Source organism: Falco naumanni, chromosome Z (assembly GCF_017639655.2).
Source record: "Falco naumanni isolate bFalNau1 chromosome Z, bFalNau1.pat, whole genome shotgun sequence".
In the NCBI taxonomy this organism is placed as follows: domain Eukaryota; kingdom Metazoa; phylum Chordata; class Aves; order Falconiformes; family Falconidae; genus Falco; species Falco naumanni.
In genome coordinates this window covers 75,220,668-75,235,805 of record NC_054080.1, presented here as the reverse complement: position 1 = coordinate 75,235,805, position 15,138 = coordinate 75,220,668, and the positions used below count along the sequence as shown (strand labels likewise).

Here is a 15,138-nt window from a genome sequence, read left to right as displayed (position 1 = left end):
TGATATCAAGGGGTGTATGATGGTGCTGTAGAGCAGCTACACGGCTTTGATCTCAGTTAAAATGAAGAGGAGTCTAACATGTCAGAACGCTTTCCCTGTCAGGCATTGAAAAGTACAAAGGGTAAAATGCTTGGAGCACGGCTGGATTCCACCTGTGCTGGTGGACACATTTCCTGTTCTGTGCCCTTTTTTATGCAAACACAAGCATTTCACTAGTCTGTAAGACTTGCAAGTACACTGCACTGGGCTGGGAAGTTGTTGAGACCTTTCCCAGTGACCAAAATAGAACGTTGTGGAAGGTACTGGGAAGTAACCAGATGGTGCTGAATTGACAGGCATAGTAATAATCCTAGGAGGTCCAAAATCTTCTTGACAGGGAAAACCAGTAAGTCCTAGAAGCTCAGGAATATGGTGAAGTCATGAACAAATTCCACGTCAGTCAGCCCTGTTCCTAGGGGTAAGGCTCTGTCCTTGGTGGTTCCAGTTCAGCTGACTGAATCTGAGATCCTGTAGCACATTTGCTGTCAGAAAGACTGTTTTACGTCTAGAAACATACTTTGTTCTGGCTAGATGTGTCATAGTGAGGGTGTATTAGAAAGTTTTCTCCATGGTGACTCTGATCACAGGCTCAGCCTGAGCTTCCAGCAGTTCCTTTTCCAGTGTTGTCACCCCAGTTTTGCTCTGACCATGAACAATGTGTCTAATTGCTAATGATCTTTCTTTCTAGAGAAGCGAACAGATAAGTCTGCAGTGTCCGGGGCTATTCGCCTGCAAATCAGCGTGGAGATCAAAGGGGAGGAGAAGGTGGCCCCGTATCATATTCAGTACACTTGCCTTCATGAGGTAAGAAGCTGGTTCAGCTCAGTCATCACCATGTTCCTTCTGTCTGTTGAAGAAACGATTTTCTGATTTTTCTTTCCTTGAAATGTTCCTCCGTGCCCTAGATGAGCTTCCTTTTCCTTGCTGTGTGGGCCTGGGAACATGCTGAATCATCAGACCTGCGTTTGTCAGGGAGGCAAACCTAAAAAAAAGTCAGGGAGCCAGTCCCTCACGTTGGGGGCTGGCTGGCTCAATCTGTCCCACTGCCACAGCTGTGCTGCTGCCAGGCAGAGATCAGGCACTGGTCCAGCTTAAGAGCCCCCTGTGAGTTCAATGTGGAAAAACCTCCAAATTTCCTTGAGTGATGTTTTCAGCATGTACTGTACCTCTGTCTCTCTTTGGAGAAGGCATACTAAAATGCTTTGTGAGTAAATACTGAACTGGGGGGCTCTTTGACTCTGGTTGTTGAGTGATGCAGATATTGGCAGTATAAATTCTTTTGTGCTGCTGCACTGGTGTGTAGTTATGAACAACTGTGGGGGAAGAGAAGATAAGCTGCAGTTACTGGGTACTGACCTGCCCCAGGATGGACTGAGCTGGGCAGGCAGTGCTGCAGAAGTTGGGAGAAATCCAAAGATGACTTGTGAGAAGGACTAAAGGGAAAACCCTCACTCGGAGAATGCATGGTGCCTAGTCTGTCTATCAGAGACAAAGCAGGTGGCAGGGTCAGTCTCTTCAGTGCCTGAATAAGGAAAAATAGGCAAAGCCCCTTTCATCTGACGTATGAAAATATCATGAAGTCCAGCCTGTTTAAGCAAAGTCAGATTATAAAACAAGGGCAGATGTATCAGGAATGTTAACTTACAGGCACAGCATATTTATCCAGATGCTGGGCTTAGATGAGCCCTGCTGTGTCTTCTGGCCTTACCAGGGAACAGACAGATACGAAGCTCAGAAAAACACCAGAAGGCTTCTTTTAGTAGGCTGTGTTGTGTCCATCAGTACATATTTACCATTTTTTATAGTAAGCTGTTTGGTTTTTCCCTTCTGAAATGCATGATCACTCACTGTCTTCTTTTTTTTGCAAATATATCTCTTTTTAAAGTATCACCTTCTTTCATTTATGTATAATAAAAAGAAGATGATTTACAACTGGAATAATTTGATCAGGAAAAGTAGTAGTGTAAAGTAGAGTCCTCTAGGTCCTAATGAGATCATTAGACTTTTGCATCCTTCACTACAGGGAGCCAGCTGTCTGAAAGGCTGATGAATCTGTACGTGACATGAATTTGAGGGTTAGTGAGAAATCTACTGAACTGAATATGCAATTTCTGCACAGTAATGATAGCTGAAAGCTTTTGCAGTGTTAGATAAAGTGAAAGGTTATGTTGGATAATAACGTGAGTGTCTAGTTATTAGGAGTGATCTTAAGGATGTCCTTTTCAGGAAAAAATATAGTACCTGTTTGGACCATTCTGCTGTATAATAACAATAATTAAAAAGCTGATACAGAGCTGTTACATCAGCTAGTTTAAATAGCTTGTCCATCTTAAGGCATTTCATTCTGAGGACAGAAAGGTGTAAGTTTCAGGAATCTAATTAGTTTGTGGCTTCACTGCATTGAAACACTCCTCTGCATCATTCACAATGTCTGCTGAGTGAAGTTGTAGGTATGCATGCAAAAAATTCAGCTAGGAGCACTCAAGAAGAAAAGCTAAAAGAAGAAAAATACATAGTGGGTAGAGGGAAAGAAAAAGGGAGGAGAGCAAAGAAGTTTGTGATTGTGCTGCCTTCTCAGTTCCAAGTTCTTCATGAAACTCACTTGGAGGTTTCAGCAGCCTCACATATGATTTCATTCCTGTTTTGTATTTCAGAACCTCTTTCACCATCTCACAGATGTGCAAGGGAATGGGGTGGTGAAGATCCCTGATGCCAAAGGAGATGATGCCTGGAAGGTGTATTTTGATGAGACGGCTCAAGAGATCGTGGATGAATTTGCGATGCGTTACGGCATTGAATCAATATACCAGGCCATGACGTAAGATGCATTTCGTGTGGTCTTTCGTGCATTTAGGCGGTGTAACTAATTGATGTGGCTGTAATATTTAGAAGATTAAAAGTGTTGATAATGGAAGGCTTGGCAGTGATGGCTGCTCCTTATAGGTCTTATTGTGAGCAGGAAGAGACTGCCTATCTCTGAATCACTGGTTTCCTCAAAGTCTAGAAGTTAATGTCTGACACAGTGCTGGAATTAAGCATCTATCTGAATAGTTTCTGTGACTACCTTTAAAACTAATTCTAAGGAATTACACCAACTTCAGTAGTGTAAATGACCATATTTTACTTTTGATAATTGTGCACTCTTGTTTTACAAAGATGCTGCCCAAGGATGCCACTGAAGGTTTCTGGTAACGTGAGAAGGGATGAGGTTTTGTGACCAGTGTTTGTCCTACACGTCTGCTGTGGCAATTGATATAGACCTTTGAAGTACTCATTTCCCAGGTGCTGCTGAAGGCATTTATAGGAAGTTTGAGTAACTGAGCCACTGATTTGTCCTCTTTGGAGCTAGGCTAATGCAGTTCTTGATCTTCAAAGAGAGTTTTTCTTGTCATGATACTTTCACCTGGATTAGGGATTAGCCATTCTTCCTCTTAAAGACTAGTAGTGCTATGCTTAGCTCATTTCTTATTTCGAATGTGGTATTAAATACAGCAGACAAAAGTGAACTTCTGCACATTAGAAGCTGAGCATTTTGGGATCTGGGTGCTTGCATGTGTTATGATTGGTACATATGTCACCTTGCAGGGACCTTTTCTGTCTATTGATTTAAGCTGAAGTGGAAAAGAATTGGAAGGTGCCTCCAGAGGTCTAGTCCCTGCTTATAGTAAGGCTGACTTGGAAGCTGGACTGGACTGCTCAGAGCCTCTTCCAGTTTGTTGAAAATTTCCAAGGATGGAGATCTACCACCGCTCTGAGCTTCTGTCCTCAGGCTGTATTACTCTGGGGAAGAAATTCCTGGTTGAAATGCAAATTTGAAAATCCTACTTTGAATTTCCTGTGCTGTAACTCCTGCATATCACTGCTTATCCTTCAGTCTTCCCTCTAAAAGGATTTTTGGCTGGCTCTGTCTTCTCACTAACCCTCTCCTCTCTGCTAAGTAGTTCAAGACATTGATTAGATCCCCACTCCCCACGCTTTCTCTTCTTCAAGCTAAACAAAGCTGTTTGACGTATCTGTCTTTATTTATCAAGTTCCTAAATAACCAATTGGTGCATAGGTACCGTGTACCAAACAAGCTAGCGTTCAGGCATGCGTGTCGTGTTTGTCTGAAACACTGACTTCTGAATTCCTGTGAAATTCTCGTTGGAGCTTTGTTGGTTATAATCATTTGTAGGTTAATTAGCACTGTGATAAGTCAGAGAGATGGAACATCTCAGAGGGATGGATCACCTCTCCTATGAGGAAAGGCTGCAAGAGTTGGGCTTCTTCAGCCTGGAGAAGACTCCAAGTAGACTTTATTGCAGCCTTTCATTACTTAGAGAGGGCTTAGAAGAAAGATGGGGACAGACTTCTTAGCAAGAAGACAAGGGGTAATGATTTTAAACTGATAGAGGGTAGATTAGACTGGATGTAAGGAAGAAAGTTTTTACCATGAGGCTCATGGAATACTGAACAGGTTGCCCAGAGAGGTGGTAGATGCCCCATCCCTGGAACCATTCAAGGTCAGGTTGTACAAGGCTCTGAGCAACCTGATCTAGTTGAAGATGTCCCTGGTCATTGCAGGGGGGGTGGGCTAGATGACCTTTAAACGTCCCTTCCAACCCAAACCATTCTGTGATTCTATGAGTTCCTGAGGGAGAAAGCTGCATTTAGAAAATAATTCCCAGATACAGTTCAGGAGCTCAGTGAGGATTCCTGCTTCAAAAGTACTGCTCAAAAATGGCCCAACTCTCTTGTCTGGAATGAACTTTACTTGCCATGTCCCATAAGATCAGACCTCTTAAGCTCTGATTCCCCCCCTCCGACAAATTTTCTTTGATTTTTTAATCTTTTCACAAGCCCAGATGCTTCTGGCATCATTTTGAGATTTCCTGCAGGAGGGTTCCTTGCATTTTAATGAGAATAGTTAAATGAGAAAATGCAAATGAGTGTGCGTGCTTCCTGCAGGCTGGAAGGGTTAGCCCTAAGGAATCACATATCAGTGCAGCACAGAAATACTAGTGTGTGGTCTCACTGTGCTTGAATGCTTTCCAGTTGCTGCTGGCTCACGTTACCTCAGAACCTGTGGCTGCCTCAAGTGGCAGCAAATTGTGTAGATTTCCTTGTGTCAGGCTGTTCTAGGAATTGACATCAGGACGCAGGGTATCACCTAAGTCACAAGCTGTTGGCATCAAATAGCTGAGATGCTGTTCTGTGATTTGGAAAGGGCTGTACTGAAGGGATTTCTACTGTTTTGAGCATGTCTGTTGCCTAGGTGGCATCTTTCTGAAAAAGCTCTGAGATGCTGGAGATTTACAGAAGGGGAGAAAACAGAACTTTTATCTGTTCATGGTGCCAGCCAGAATAAGGGGGCTATTAACAGTATAGAGTCAAGTTCTGCTACACAAAAGACACCAGAATGACTTACAGAACTGTCCTTTTGCAGGCATTTTGCATGTCTTTCTTCTAAATACATGTGCCCAGGCGTGCCAGCTGTGATGAGCACCTTACTTGCCAATATCAATGCTTATTATGCACACACAACTGCCTCCACAAATGTGTCTGCTTCGGACCGCTTTGCAGCCTCCAATTTCGGGGTATGTTCGCGTGCTTGGTGATGTTACAATTGGACTTCTGTAATTTGCCTACAGTGCATCTGCCTGTCAATAAATAACTTGTTCTTTTTAAGGAACATTAAATCTGTGAGGCGTTGGAAGCTGCGGAGCTCTTCTAGACTAGACAAAAAGCATGGGTTTATTGTCATCATCATCACACATTTTAGATATTAATCAGTATAACGCATTGTGATGTTTATTCTTCGTGTTCAAATTACACTGGAGCACAGATGGTATGGAATGAGCCCATAATATTAAACTCTGTGTGGTGATGCTGTTGATAAAATAGACTGTGTGATCTGATCGTTTCAGAACTTACTTTGTTTTTAAAAACAGCAACTGCTTTAAGAAAAAAAACAAAACCAAAAGTCTATTCCCCTAATGGTTAAAATGTTTTTGGAAAAGCTCTTGCTTCCTGTCAGACTAAGAATTTATAGTTTGAATGGGGAGGTGTTCGCAGTGCCCAATCCAAATCCATTGGAGAGGCTTGGCCTTGAGAAGATAGAACTAGCAGATAAGATCTTAGAGCTGTTGCATTGCTCTGAATTAGACCCTTTTCTACCTGTTTCATTATTCGTCTCTCAATATTTTCTCGTAAATATAAGTTTGGTGCAAATTGCAAGCTAGAAATCAGGGGGTTTTGTTCTGCCTCTACTTCAGAGTGATAATGGAGTGTTTTTCTGACAATTCTAATGTTACACAGACTTCAGAAATAATTACAGTGTAAGAGTAAGTCCAAGAATTGAAGGAAAATAGTGTTTGTGCAATATCATGCATACATAGTGCTTCCTCCTGCTCTCCTGAGATCTGACACTAATTCCCTGATATCCTGCTGCTTACTCTGAACATTGATTGAACCAGTGATGCTAGGTAACGTTTCTTGGTGTTTTCTGTTCAACAGAAAGAACGATTTGTGAAGCTTCTGGACCAGCTTCATAATTCACTTCGGATTGATCTCTCAATGTACAGGGTGAGAGGGAATAAACAGAATCCTTTCAGCCACACTGGTGGGCAGAGGGGAAACACACCTGTTGGTTTTCTCTTTACGTTTCTCACCTTTTGGGTACTTCATGTCTTACGGAATTGTCATGACAAGCTTGTTGCTCGAACACACCGGTTTTTTTTCCTCGTGGATAGAACTTAAACCGTGGTTTTTTTCTTCCATTATAAATTCTTCAGTACCTCTGAAATAGTTTAAGGATTGTGAACTATGCTCATCCCTGATGCTTTCCCAGAAAAATGAGTTGGACTGGATTAGTTAGAATTATTCTTATCAGCTATTTCAGGTGTCATCTACAAAGGGAAATAGATACTTGTTCTCCCCTAGTAAGACAGAAATGTTTTAGAGGACCTGCAGCCATATTGTCACTTACTTTAGGTTTGGCAAACTTGAATCACTGTCCTTGACTCTGGATCTACAAGATGTGCTGTCAGGTTGAGATCCCCCCCCACTTCAGCATATGGGAAAGAGATGAGTTTCAAATGTTGGCATCAGTTCATTAAGCTTCTTAAACCCTGTGGTTTCTTTCTTTGCTACTCCAGAGTCGACCTAGTCTTATGTGATTTGGCTTTTCTTTTAATTCCTTGCTGTATTATTTTAATTAGTGAATAATTAATTGAAAAATTTAAAAATGGTGGCAAAACGTGAGCTTTGTTTTTATTTATTTACTTAAAAAGTAGATCCTCTTCTGATTAGTGCATTTGTCTGAACCACAGTAAAACATATAGGGGAGAGAAACATGATTGGACTAAGAGAAGTGCATTAGGAAGATAAACAAAAAGGACAAGGGGCAAGGTGCAAAAGAAGATTAAAGGAATGTTGTGTAGTGAGCTACTGTAAAGCTACACTACTAGTAAGAGAAGTTCTAAAGAAAGCACTGATTCACTGGGTAGTGGAGGGAAAATTACTGACACATGGCAGTAGGAAACTGTAGCATTGATGCCTTTTTTGTTTGCTTGGTCTTCAATAAAAGCTGCTTCCTGGTGGCTAATGCACTAAACCATGGACAAGAAGTGAGGTCTTAAGTCAAGGACCGGGAAAGATTTGTGTTGTTTAAATAATTCAGATGTTATTTAATTGGTAGTATATTTAGAGAAATGGCTGAAGCTATTTAGGAGCTCGCAGTAATTTTAGGACCCCTGGAGGGCACGTTAAGTTCTGGAAGAAAAAGGTTTTAGTTTTGAGCTTTCAAGACAGGAGGTGGCAGTTTACAACTTAAATTATCCAGATTAAGCCTCCTTCTCCCCCCAGTTTAATCAAGATGTCTGTAAGCACTTAAAACAACTAATAACCAGCAGCGTGGTTTTGTGAAAAAGTGTCAAACCAATGTGTGTTCCTTCCAGGGCAGGGTGGCAGGTCAGGAGGGAGAGGTGGAGCCCTATCGAGTAGCTCCAATGCTTGTTTCTGAAAAGCGTTTTGTAAGCAAGTGCAGTTACTCTGTATGCATGCCAGTTGTCCTTCTTGTTCGTTGTTCACTAGCTGACATAAACATAGAGGAGATTGAATTTCAATATAGATAATGTTATCTTTTCCTGATTGTTGTTCCTAATGAAGAACACGCATTCAGTCCCTAACATTTGTCCAATGGATTGTGTTTAAATCTTGACCCACGGAAGTCTTTGATTTTGGAAATACCCTGCATGCCAGAGTCTGTGTGTGGATAACTTAACTCTAAAAGGAATCTAGGAATAAGCATCTACAAATGGCTGTAAAGAGCGTTAAATTGCTTGCAGCAGTTAGCTGAACTGCAGCAATACTCAATTGCTGTCAAGAGACAGCATATTTTTCTGCAAGTCCTCATTAATAAATGAAAGCTTGTTACCCTCTGTCCTTTTTACCGTGGTCTCTAATAATTTTTGAATGTGCAAATATGAGGATAGTGTCCAAGTGAAGGTTGTCTTTGCTATTTTACTCACAGCAAAACCAGTCACATCAGTTGAATGTAAGAACATACTGAGGAACGTGAATGTTGTTGAAGGATGCAGGAAGGAAAGAGTGGGAATATAGGAAAGGGCACAGTGCCTGAGGTCAGAAAGGGAACAGTGTCCTGCAAGAAGCAAAGCTTGTTGAATTCAGCATATACATTTACATGCATATATGTATGTACCTACACACATGCACATGTATGTATCATATCTGGAAGGGATAATGAAACTTGTGATTTCAGTGGAACCCAGAGAGGGGAAGAGGAAGCTATGGCTACAGACAGTGGGGCAGTGGGCAAAGTGTGTAAAATAAACGGATTAGAGCGAAGGAGGCACCAAAGGGTACGTGCTTAGCTTGGCAAACTGGATCTTCCAGCCGACTGAGTGGTTACAATGACTTCTTATACAGAACAATGCTCGTTTCCCCTTCTCAGTCCAGTTTATTTCTCTGGATAGGATGCTAATATACCACACCTCTTGGTGTCTCAGAAGAGAAGCCAAAGCCCATCTGGTGAGTGCAGAAAGGAAAGGACCTGCACAAGCAACCTCAAGCAAGAGGCCAGGGCTGCTGGTGGCAGGGCTGTTGCTCCCTGCCTGCTGCTCCTACAGCCAAGGAGAGATCTGCCACCGAGGGCTGCCACTCTCCTGGCATCCACAGACTGTATATTCACATGAGACGCTATTTAATTAAGCAAGCAGATAAACTCCTACAGCAAAAAGGCCTTTTTTATTGAGCATTGTTTTGAGCCGTACAAGCTTGTCAAGCAGGAAGTGTTTCCAAGACACTTTCCTTATTTAGCTCATGCTTAAAGCCTTGCATAGATCTGGCTGTGCTTTCCAACAGGATTTCCCTTTTTTGTCGACAGAATAACTTCCCAGCCAGCAGCCGCGAACGTCTGCAGGACCTGAAGTCTACAGTGGATTTGCTGACCAGCATCACTTTTTTCAGGATGAAGGTAGTGTTATGGGTGGGAATGGGAATGGAGGGGCCTTTGCCCCAGGGGTCCCAGGGGTTGGTTTCCTGTTTTCAAACCATTGTTTCATGTCATTGTGCTTTAGATACTTCAGAAGAAGGGAGATCATGTGCTGACCATGTAATAAACACCCAAATTTTATCTTTACTTCACTGTATTTTGCATCATGAAGATGAAAGTTGTTTTTTCCCCTGGGGTTCTTCAGTGATAAATATGGCACAAAATAATAATTAAAAAAAAAACCAAGCCCACAAAGAAAGAAAATTGTCCGATTTACTTTTTTAAATAGCATTAGGAAGCCTTTCCTATAAAACTGTCTATAACATTTGTCAGTCACTACCATTTCTTCACCATCTTTTATCTAATAAATAGATTTAAATGTATTTCTTGGAAGATAAGATACTGAAATGGGATAGTATCTCTCAGTAGAGATCCAAGACAGTTGCTATGAATGCTAATGTGCTGGTTCTGTACTTAAGTTTATTGTTCTAGCAATGTGTAAAGACATTAATTGTAATGCCTACTTTTTCATTTCTAGAACTTTTGAAGAATATTGTATATTTTGTTGCATGTGTTGCACATATTACATAGTAAGAGCTATCTTACCGAAACCAAAACAAATCTTTAATATGAGCTGTCTCAGGAAGTGCTTAAAATTTTACTCTTAAACCCTAGGGTAAATGATGTTTTAAAAATGTATTTCTAAATTCTTCATTCAGATAGTATGTCTGTATTGAAAGTTTGCTTTATATAGAAATATTCTGAAAAATTTGGAGGCAGTGACACTATCAAAATTGTCTCAGGTTATAGTTTTATTTGCAGGGTGATGCCTGCGTATCTGTTTAGTTTGAAGTAACTCTGCGGTGTTTTTCTAAAGCAATGTAATAATGAAAAGAGCAGTTGCTGCAAGAGGAGAAGGCATATTGTTTGACATGTCCCTAAGCACTCTGGTGTGCTTTAAAATTCAATAAAGCTTGTGATGAAAGATGTTCAGAAAGTTTTTGTAATTAAAGGCATGCAAGTGGTCTTCAGCAAGACTTCACAGATCAGATGTAATGTGCTCCACTAGTTCGTTGCATGTTCTTCCAGTGTCAGAAAAGATTTCTTTCTGGCTTTGTAGCAAAACCCTATAAATTTAGCAGAAATTGCATGTGCTTGGCTCAGATTATACACATACCAAGCCACGTGATTTTTTTACTCTGAAGAATCTTCCTCAGCACTTCAGAATCTCTTTTACGCTCCAAATGACCCTGCAGGGACGTAAGTGTTGTCACTGCTGTTTCATGCCTGGGGAGAGCGACCCATTCATGGTTTCAGGTCACTGATAGCACAAGTCACTGAAAGCAGACCCACCAAGTCCTGATGAATCAGTAGTTCCCAGACTGGTGCCTCGTTCCTTCCCTGTCTGATTAATGAACGGTGCTTTATTTGACTCTGTTGTCTCCTTGCCAGGTCCAAGAGCTGCAGAGTCCCCCCCGAGCCAGCCAGGTAGTGAAGGACTGTGTAAAAGCTTGCCTCAACTCCACCTATGAGTACATTTTCAACAACTGTCACGAGCTGTACAGTCGCGAGTACCAAACAGATCCTGTGAGTAGCTGATAAGCGGGCAGAAATCCAAGTTTCTGATTTTCTTAAGATAATAACAAGAACACTAAACGCTATATAAAGCCAACAAAAACAGAATTATGTCACTTGTTATCTTCTGAATTCACAAAACTTGTAATCAGTTAATGAACACTAATTAGTAAGTGGAGGATGATAATTGTTTTATACTAACTAATTATGATTCCTTTTGCCAGCCTCAGCTGTTCTAGTTCATGAGCACTAATTTGTGAAGGGAAGGTTTGATGCAGCTTTGACTGAGCAAAAGTCAATTAGAGCAAATGTAGACTTATTAGGAAAACTGTCTTTAGCACAGATAAACCTCAAGCAGTTTTCCAGCACCCAGCGTCCCACACCGGGTTTAAGAGGTACCTCTAGACGCAAACCGTTTTCAAATCTGTGAGGGCTCTACTGGCCACGCTGCAGTAATGCACGCACCCCCTGTCAATGTGAATATAGTCGTCAACCCAGTGCGTAAAAAGCAAGTATTTGGAACAAGCTTAGAGCAAATGATGTCTCAGCAGGTCTCCTGGAGCCTGACCTACTCTTGGCATTGTAAATGATGAAACAGGGATTATTTGGGTCTGAGGCCACCAGTAAAACACCATGGTTTGGCACATTACCGGTTTTGCGTTAGATCATGCAAGTGGCCAGGAGACATTAATATTATAAGCTCTTCAGATAATTAAGAGTCTGCAGATAATTAGTGTTTGGAGTTTGTACGGTGATCTATATTTGCCAGCTTTTTCTTTCACCTTTAAATTTACACTGGTTTTCCAACGGCTTCCTTTCCAGAACAAAAATCAGGACCTTCCTCCTGAGGAACAGGGCCCCAGCATCAGGAACCTGGATTTCTGGCCCAAACTCATCACTCTGATAGTTTCCATCATAGAAGAGGACAAGAATTCTTATACCCCAGTCCTGAATCAGTAAGAATCTTCCATGTCCTATATGGCTAGTGCTAGTCTCTGTGTGCTCTGCTTTATTTGTTAAACTGCTTTCTTTCTCTTCTGTCACTTGTGTATTTATAGAAGTACTTATCTTGTCTGTCTGTCTTTCTGTCTTATCTGTCTCTATTCTATATAAATAACTCTTTTTGATTGGGATGGAAGAGTTTCAAAAGGTTCAGTTACGATGGCGTTCGAGCACAAACACCCTGATTATTACAATCCTGAACTCAGGGAGGCACCTGAAAATGGGGTGAGATGTTCTTTTGGTTTTTTCTGATGTTGCTCAGTTCTGGGATGCACATTAATGCACACAGTGGTGCCATGGTGACAACACCTTACACTGTGATTTAGGAACGTGGTGTTCTGTGCAGCAGTGGGAGATTGCATTGGGTGGGGTTGACACAGCATTGGAAAGGAACCTGAACACTGTCTGTTAAACCGGTGGATACTCCTCCAGTCCCACAGGGCAGAAAAGGGGGAGACATCGGACAACGTATTATACACAAAGACCTGTGTACGATGCCCTAGTGATCATTGATGTGACATGGCAGGGACACCTGATTACTGTTCACCTGTCAGCCTCTTAACTGACTTAACTTAACTAGAAAAGGTGCAAAGGCATTGAGATCATGTTCCCAGAATTACTGTATGGATCTCTTCTAGGAGAGGCATCCAGGGCTTGGCTTTTTGAGGTAAAACCAGTCCCAACAGCAGTGTGTTTTCAGCTTATTTAGTCTATGCCACAGAGTCCAGTCTTCCAACTTCCACCTGATCATTTATCTAGGGTGAAGGAAGCATCTGTAATGTTGAGCTTTTCAGCTTGTGATTTAACTCAGAGCTGAATAAAGAAGAGCCCTTTGCTCTGATACATGCCAAAACCTTTCCAAAATGTCCCCTCAGGTTTCCTCAGGAGCTCGCTGTTGGGAAGATCAGTGCAGAAGTGATGTGGAGTCTTTTCGCCCAGGATATGAAATATGCCATGGAAGGTAAGAGAGTTCCTTACTGCTGCCAGCTGACTTGTTGCTGATTCTTATTCTCCGTCCATTTGTTCTAAATGAGGCTTAAGCACATTAGTAGCACCACTGTTTGGAGCAGGGATTTCTAGTGGCTTGTTTGTGGACAGCTGCTTTATGGGTGAGGACTGAAGCTGACATCTGCATGAGCTCTAGACCTGTCTGTCAGGCTGTGTTGCAAACCATTTATTGTCATCCCAGCTGGTTTAAATTCAGAAGTTTGCTTTGGCCTGAGGATACAATGGCTTAGATCAGCAGCAGATTCTTTCTGCAATGCACAATGGTAGAAAGAGCTGGAGATGTAGGTGGACTCTGGGTTGTGCCATGGCTGTAGTTCCCTGGATGATACAGCGTAAATGGTCTAAGCCTTTGGCAGAAACATGCTGTTAGAACAAATCCTGCAGCAGACATCTTCATTTTGAATTAATCTTTGCATAATTCCACCAGACTCCTAGTAAAAGATAAATTTTACTGTTTCTGATAATGAGTCAGGCATGCAGAGCCCAGCAAATGCCTGGGAAGGAGTTCTGCTGCTTGCATTACTCTTCTTATAGTTAATTCTAAACTTGGTTTTAGTCCTATAAATTCATTTGCACAATGTAATCATCATCTTACCAAGGTTCAGAGAGCATCCAGCTCCCACCAGCTCTGCAGCTGCAGTAGCAGTTGTTTTCCCAATGTTTTGCAACATCGGGCTTCATGATTATGTGATAAATCAGAAGTGCCAGTGCTGCCTACAGCATGCTAGCTGTATTCATGTTCCAAACGCAAGTCAAGTTACTGCTTTTGGTGATTTGCAAAATTAGGCTAAATCCTTTTGTCCCCAGCTTGATCTAAGCTCAGTTCGAGGAGTGACAACGTATTAGACTCTTCCTTCAGACTGCTAGAAAAAAAACTGCTGCCAGTAACGAGTTTCCTGGATTTTGTTCTTTGGGAACAGTCTGTGGGGTTGCTCTGTAAGTGAAGAAGATGAACTCTGTCTGTTTTTCAGTCTCTGTCAGTGCCACAAGGATAGGAGACTGTGCTGTGGGGGGACACCCTTTGCCAGCTCTAGGCTTGAATTCAGTAGGCTGCAGGCCTGAATGAAATTTTCTCACTTCTGTGTTAAGAACTTTTTATATATGCTTGTAACCCACAGTGCCTTTGTCTTGTGAAGTTATGTTGATGTAAGACTAGACACTGGGAAGAAGGACTAAGACCTACGATGTTGACGAGTCTCATAGTGACTGTCACTACTTGCTCATGCATTAAGAAATAAGGCAACTGTGATAATTTCATGTTCACTTTCCCTAGAAACTCTTTGCTTCTGCAAACCATTTTGGCTCCTCTTTCCATTTTGTCGTTATTTTTCCCTCAGGCGTTTATTATGCAGTTTGCTCTTCTGATACTGTTAAAAGTGCCCTATCTTCCTCCTTTATCAGCTGCCATGAGAACTGGGTCTCTCCAAATCTAGTTGCTGACTTTCCTAAGATTCCCTTTCCCTGTTGCATCCAAAATGCAGCTGCAAAAAGGTTACTGATTGTGTGTGTGAATTTGACTGTCAAAGGAGACGTGACTTTGAATGATTTTTTTTTTTTCCTTTTAAATGGCTCTATTTGATTGCCAGTTCCCAGGTTAACTCTGCCTCCCAGGTTTTTGCTGTTCACATCTCATACCATGTCCCCTTTGACTCTGTCCTCCCTGGTGAATCTGGGCTTATTTTAGCTTTCCCTGATATCCTTCTGGTCAACTGAGAGCTTCTTAAGACAAGGACTAGCATAATGTTTCTACCTGTGAGTTCAACAGTGCATAGCAAATACTTGCTGAAGGAGTATCCCTCTTGAAATTATTTCTTGGTGAGAAAAGTTGACACAAAGGCAGCTGATGGACAGGGAACAGTTTGTGTTTTGAACAAGAGCTGAAAAACTGCATAGTACATGTATTTGTACTCTAGCTGTGCAAGTCCTGCAGGAGGATTGAACAAAGATTGAGTCTGTGTTGGTGTGTGTCTTTTCCAAATATATATATTCAAGAAATCCTCAGGGGGCAGAATTCTATTTGA

At 41.7% G+C, this 15,138-nt stretch overlaps 1 protein-coding gene across 16 annotated transcripts in view; it reads left to right on the top strand.

Annotated features, from left to right (window-relative positions):
* Window positions 1-15,138, top strand: part of UNC13B (unc-13 homolog B) — a 214,756-nt gene that overhangs the window by 152,827 nt on the left and 46,791 nt on the right. For all 16 annotated transcript variants that reach the window (XM_040579848.1, XM_040579847.1, XM_040579852.1 and 13 more), the window contains 8 exons: window positions 728-843; window positions 2,694-2,857; window positions 5,465-5,615; window positions 6,535-6,603; window positions 9,425-9,514; window positions 10,985-11,119; window positions 11,930-12,063; window positions 12,985-13,070. In XM_040579848.1, coding sequence (XP_040435782.1) covers window positions 728-843; window positions 2,694-2,857; window positions 5,465-5,615; window positions 6,535-6,603; window positions 9,425-9,514; window positions 10,985-11,119; window positions 11,930-12,063; window positions 12,985-13,070 — 945 coding nt within the window. The remainder of the gene's footprint in view (window positions 1-727; window positions 844-2,693; window positions 2,858-5,464; window positions 5,616-6,534; window positions 6,604-9,424; window positions 9,515-10,984; window positions 11,120-11,929; window positions 12,064-12,984; window positions 13,071-15,138) is intronic.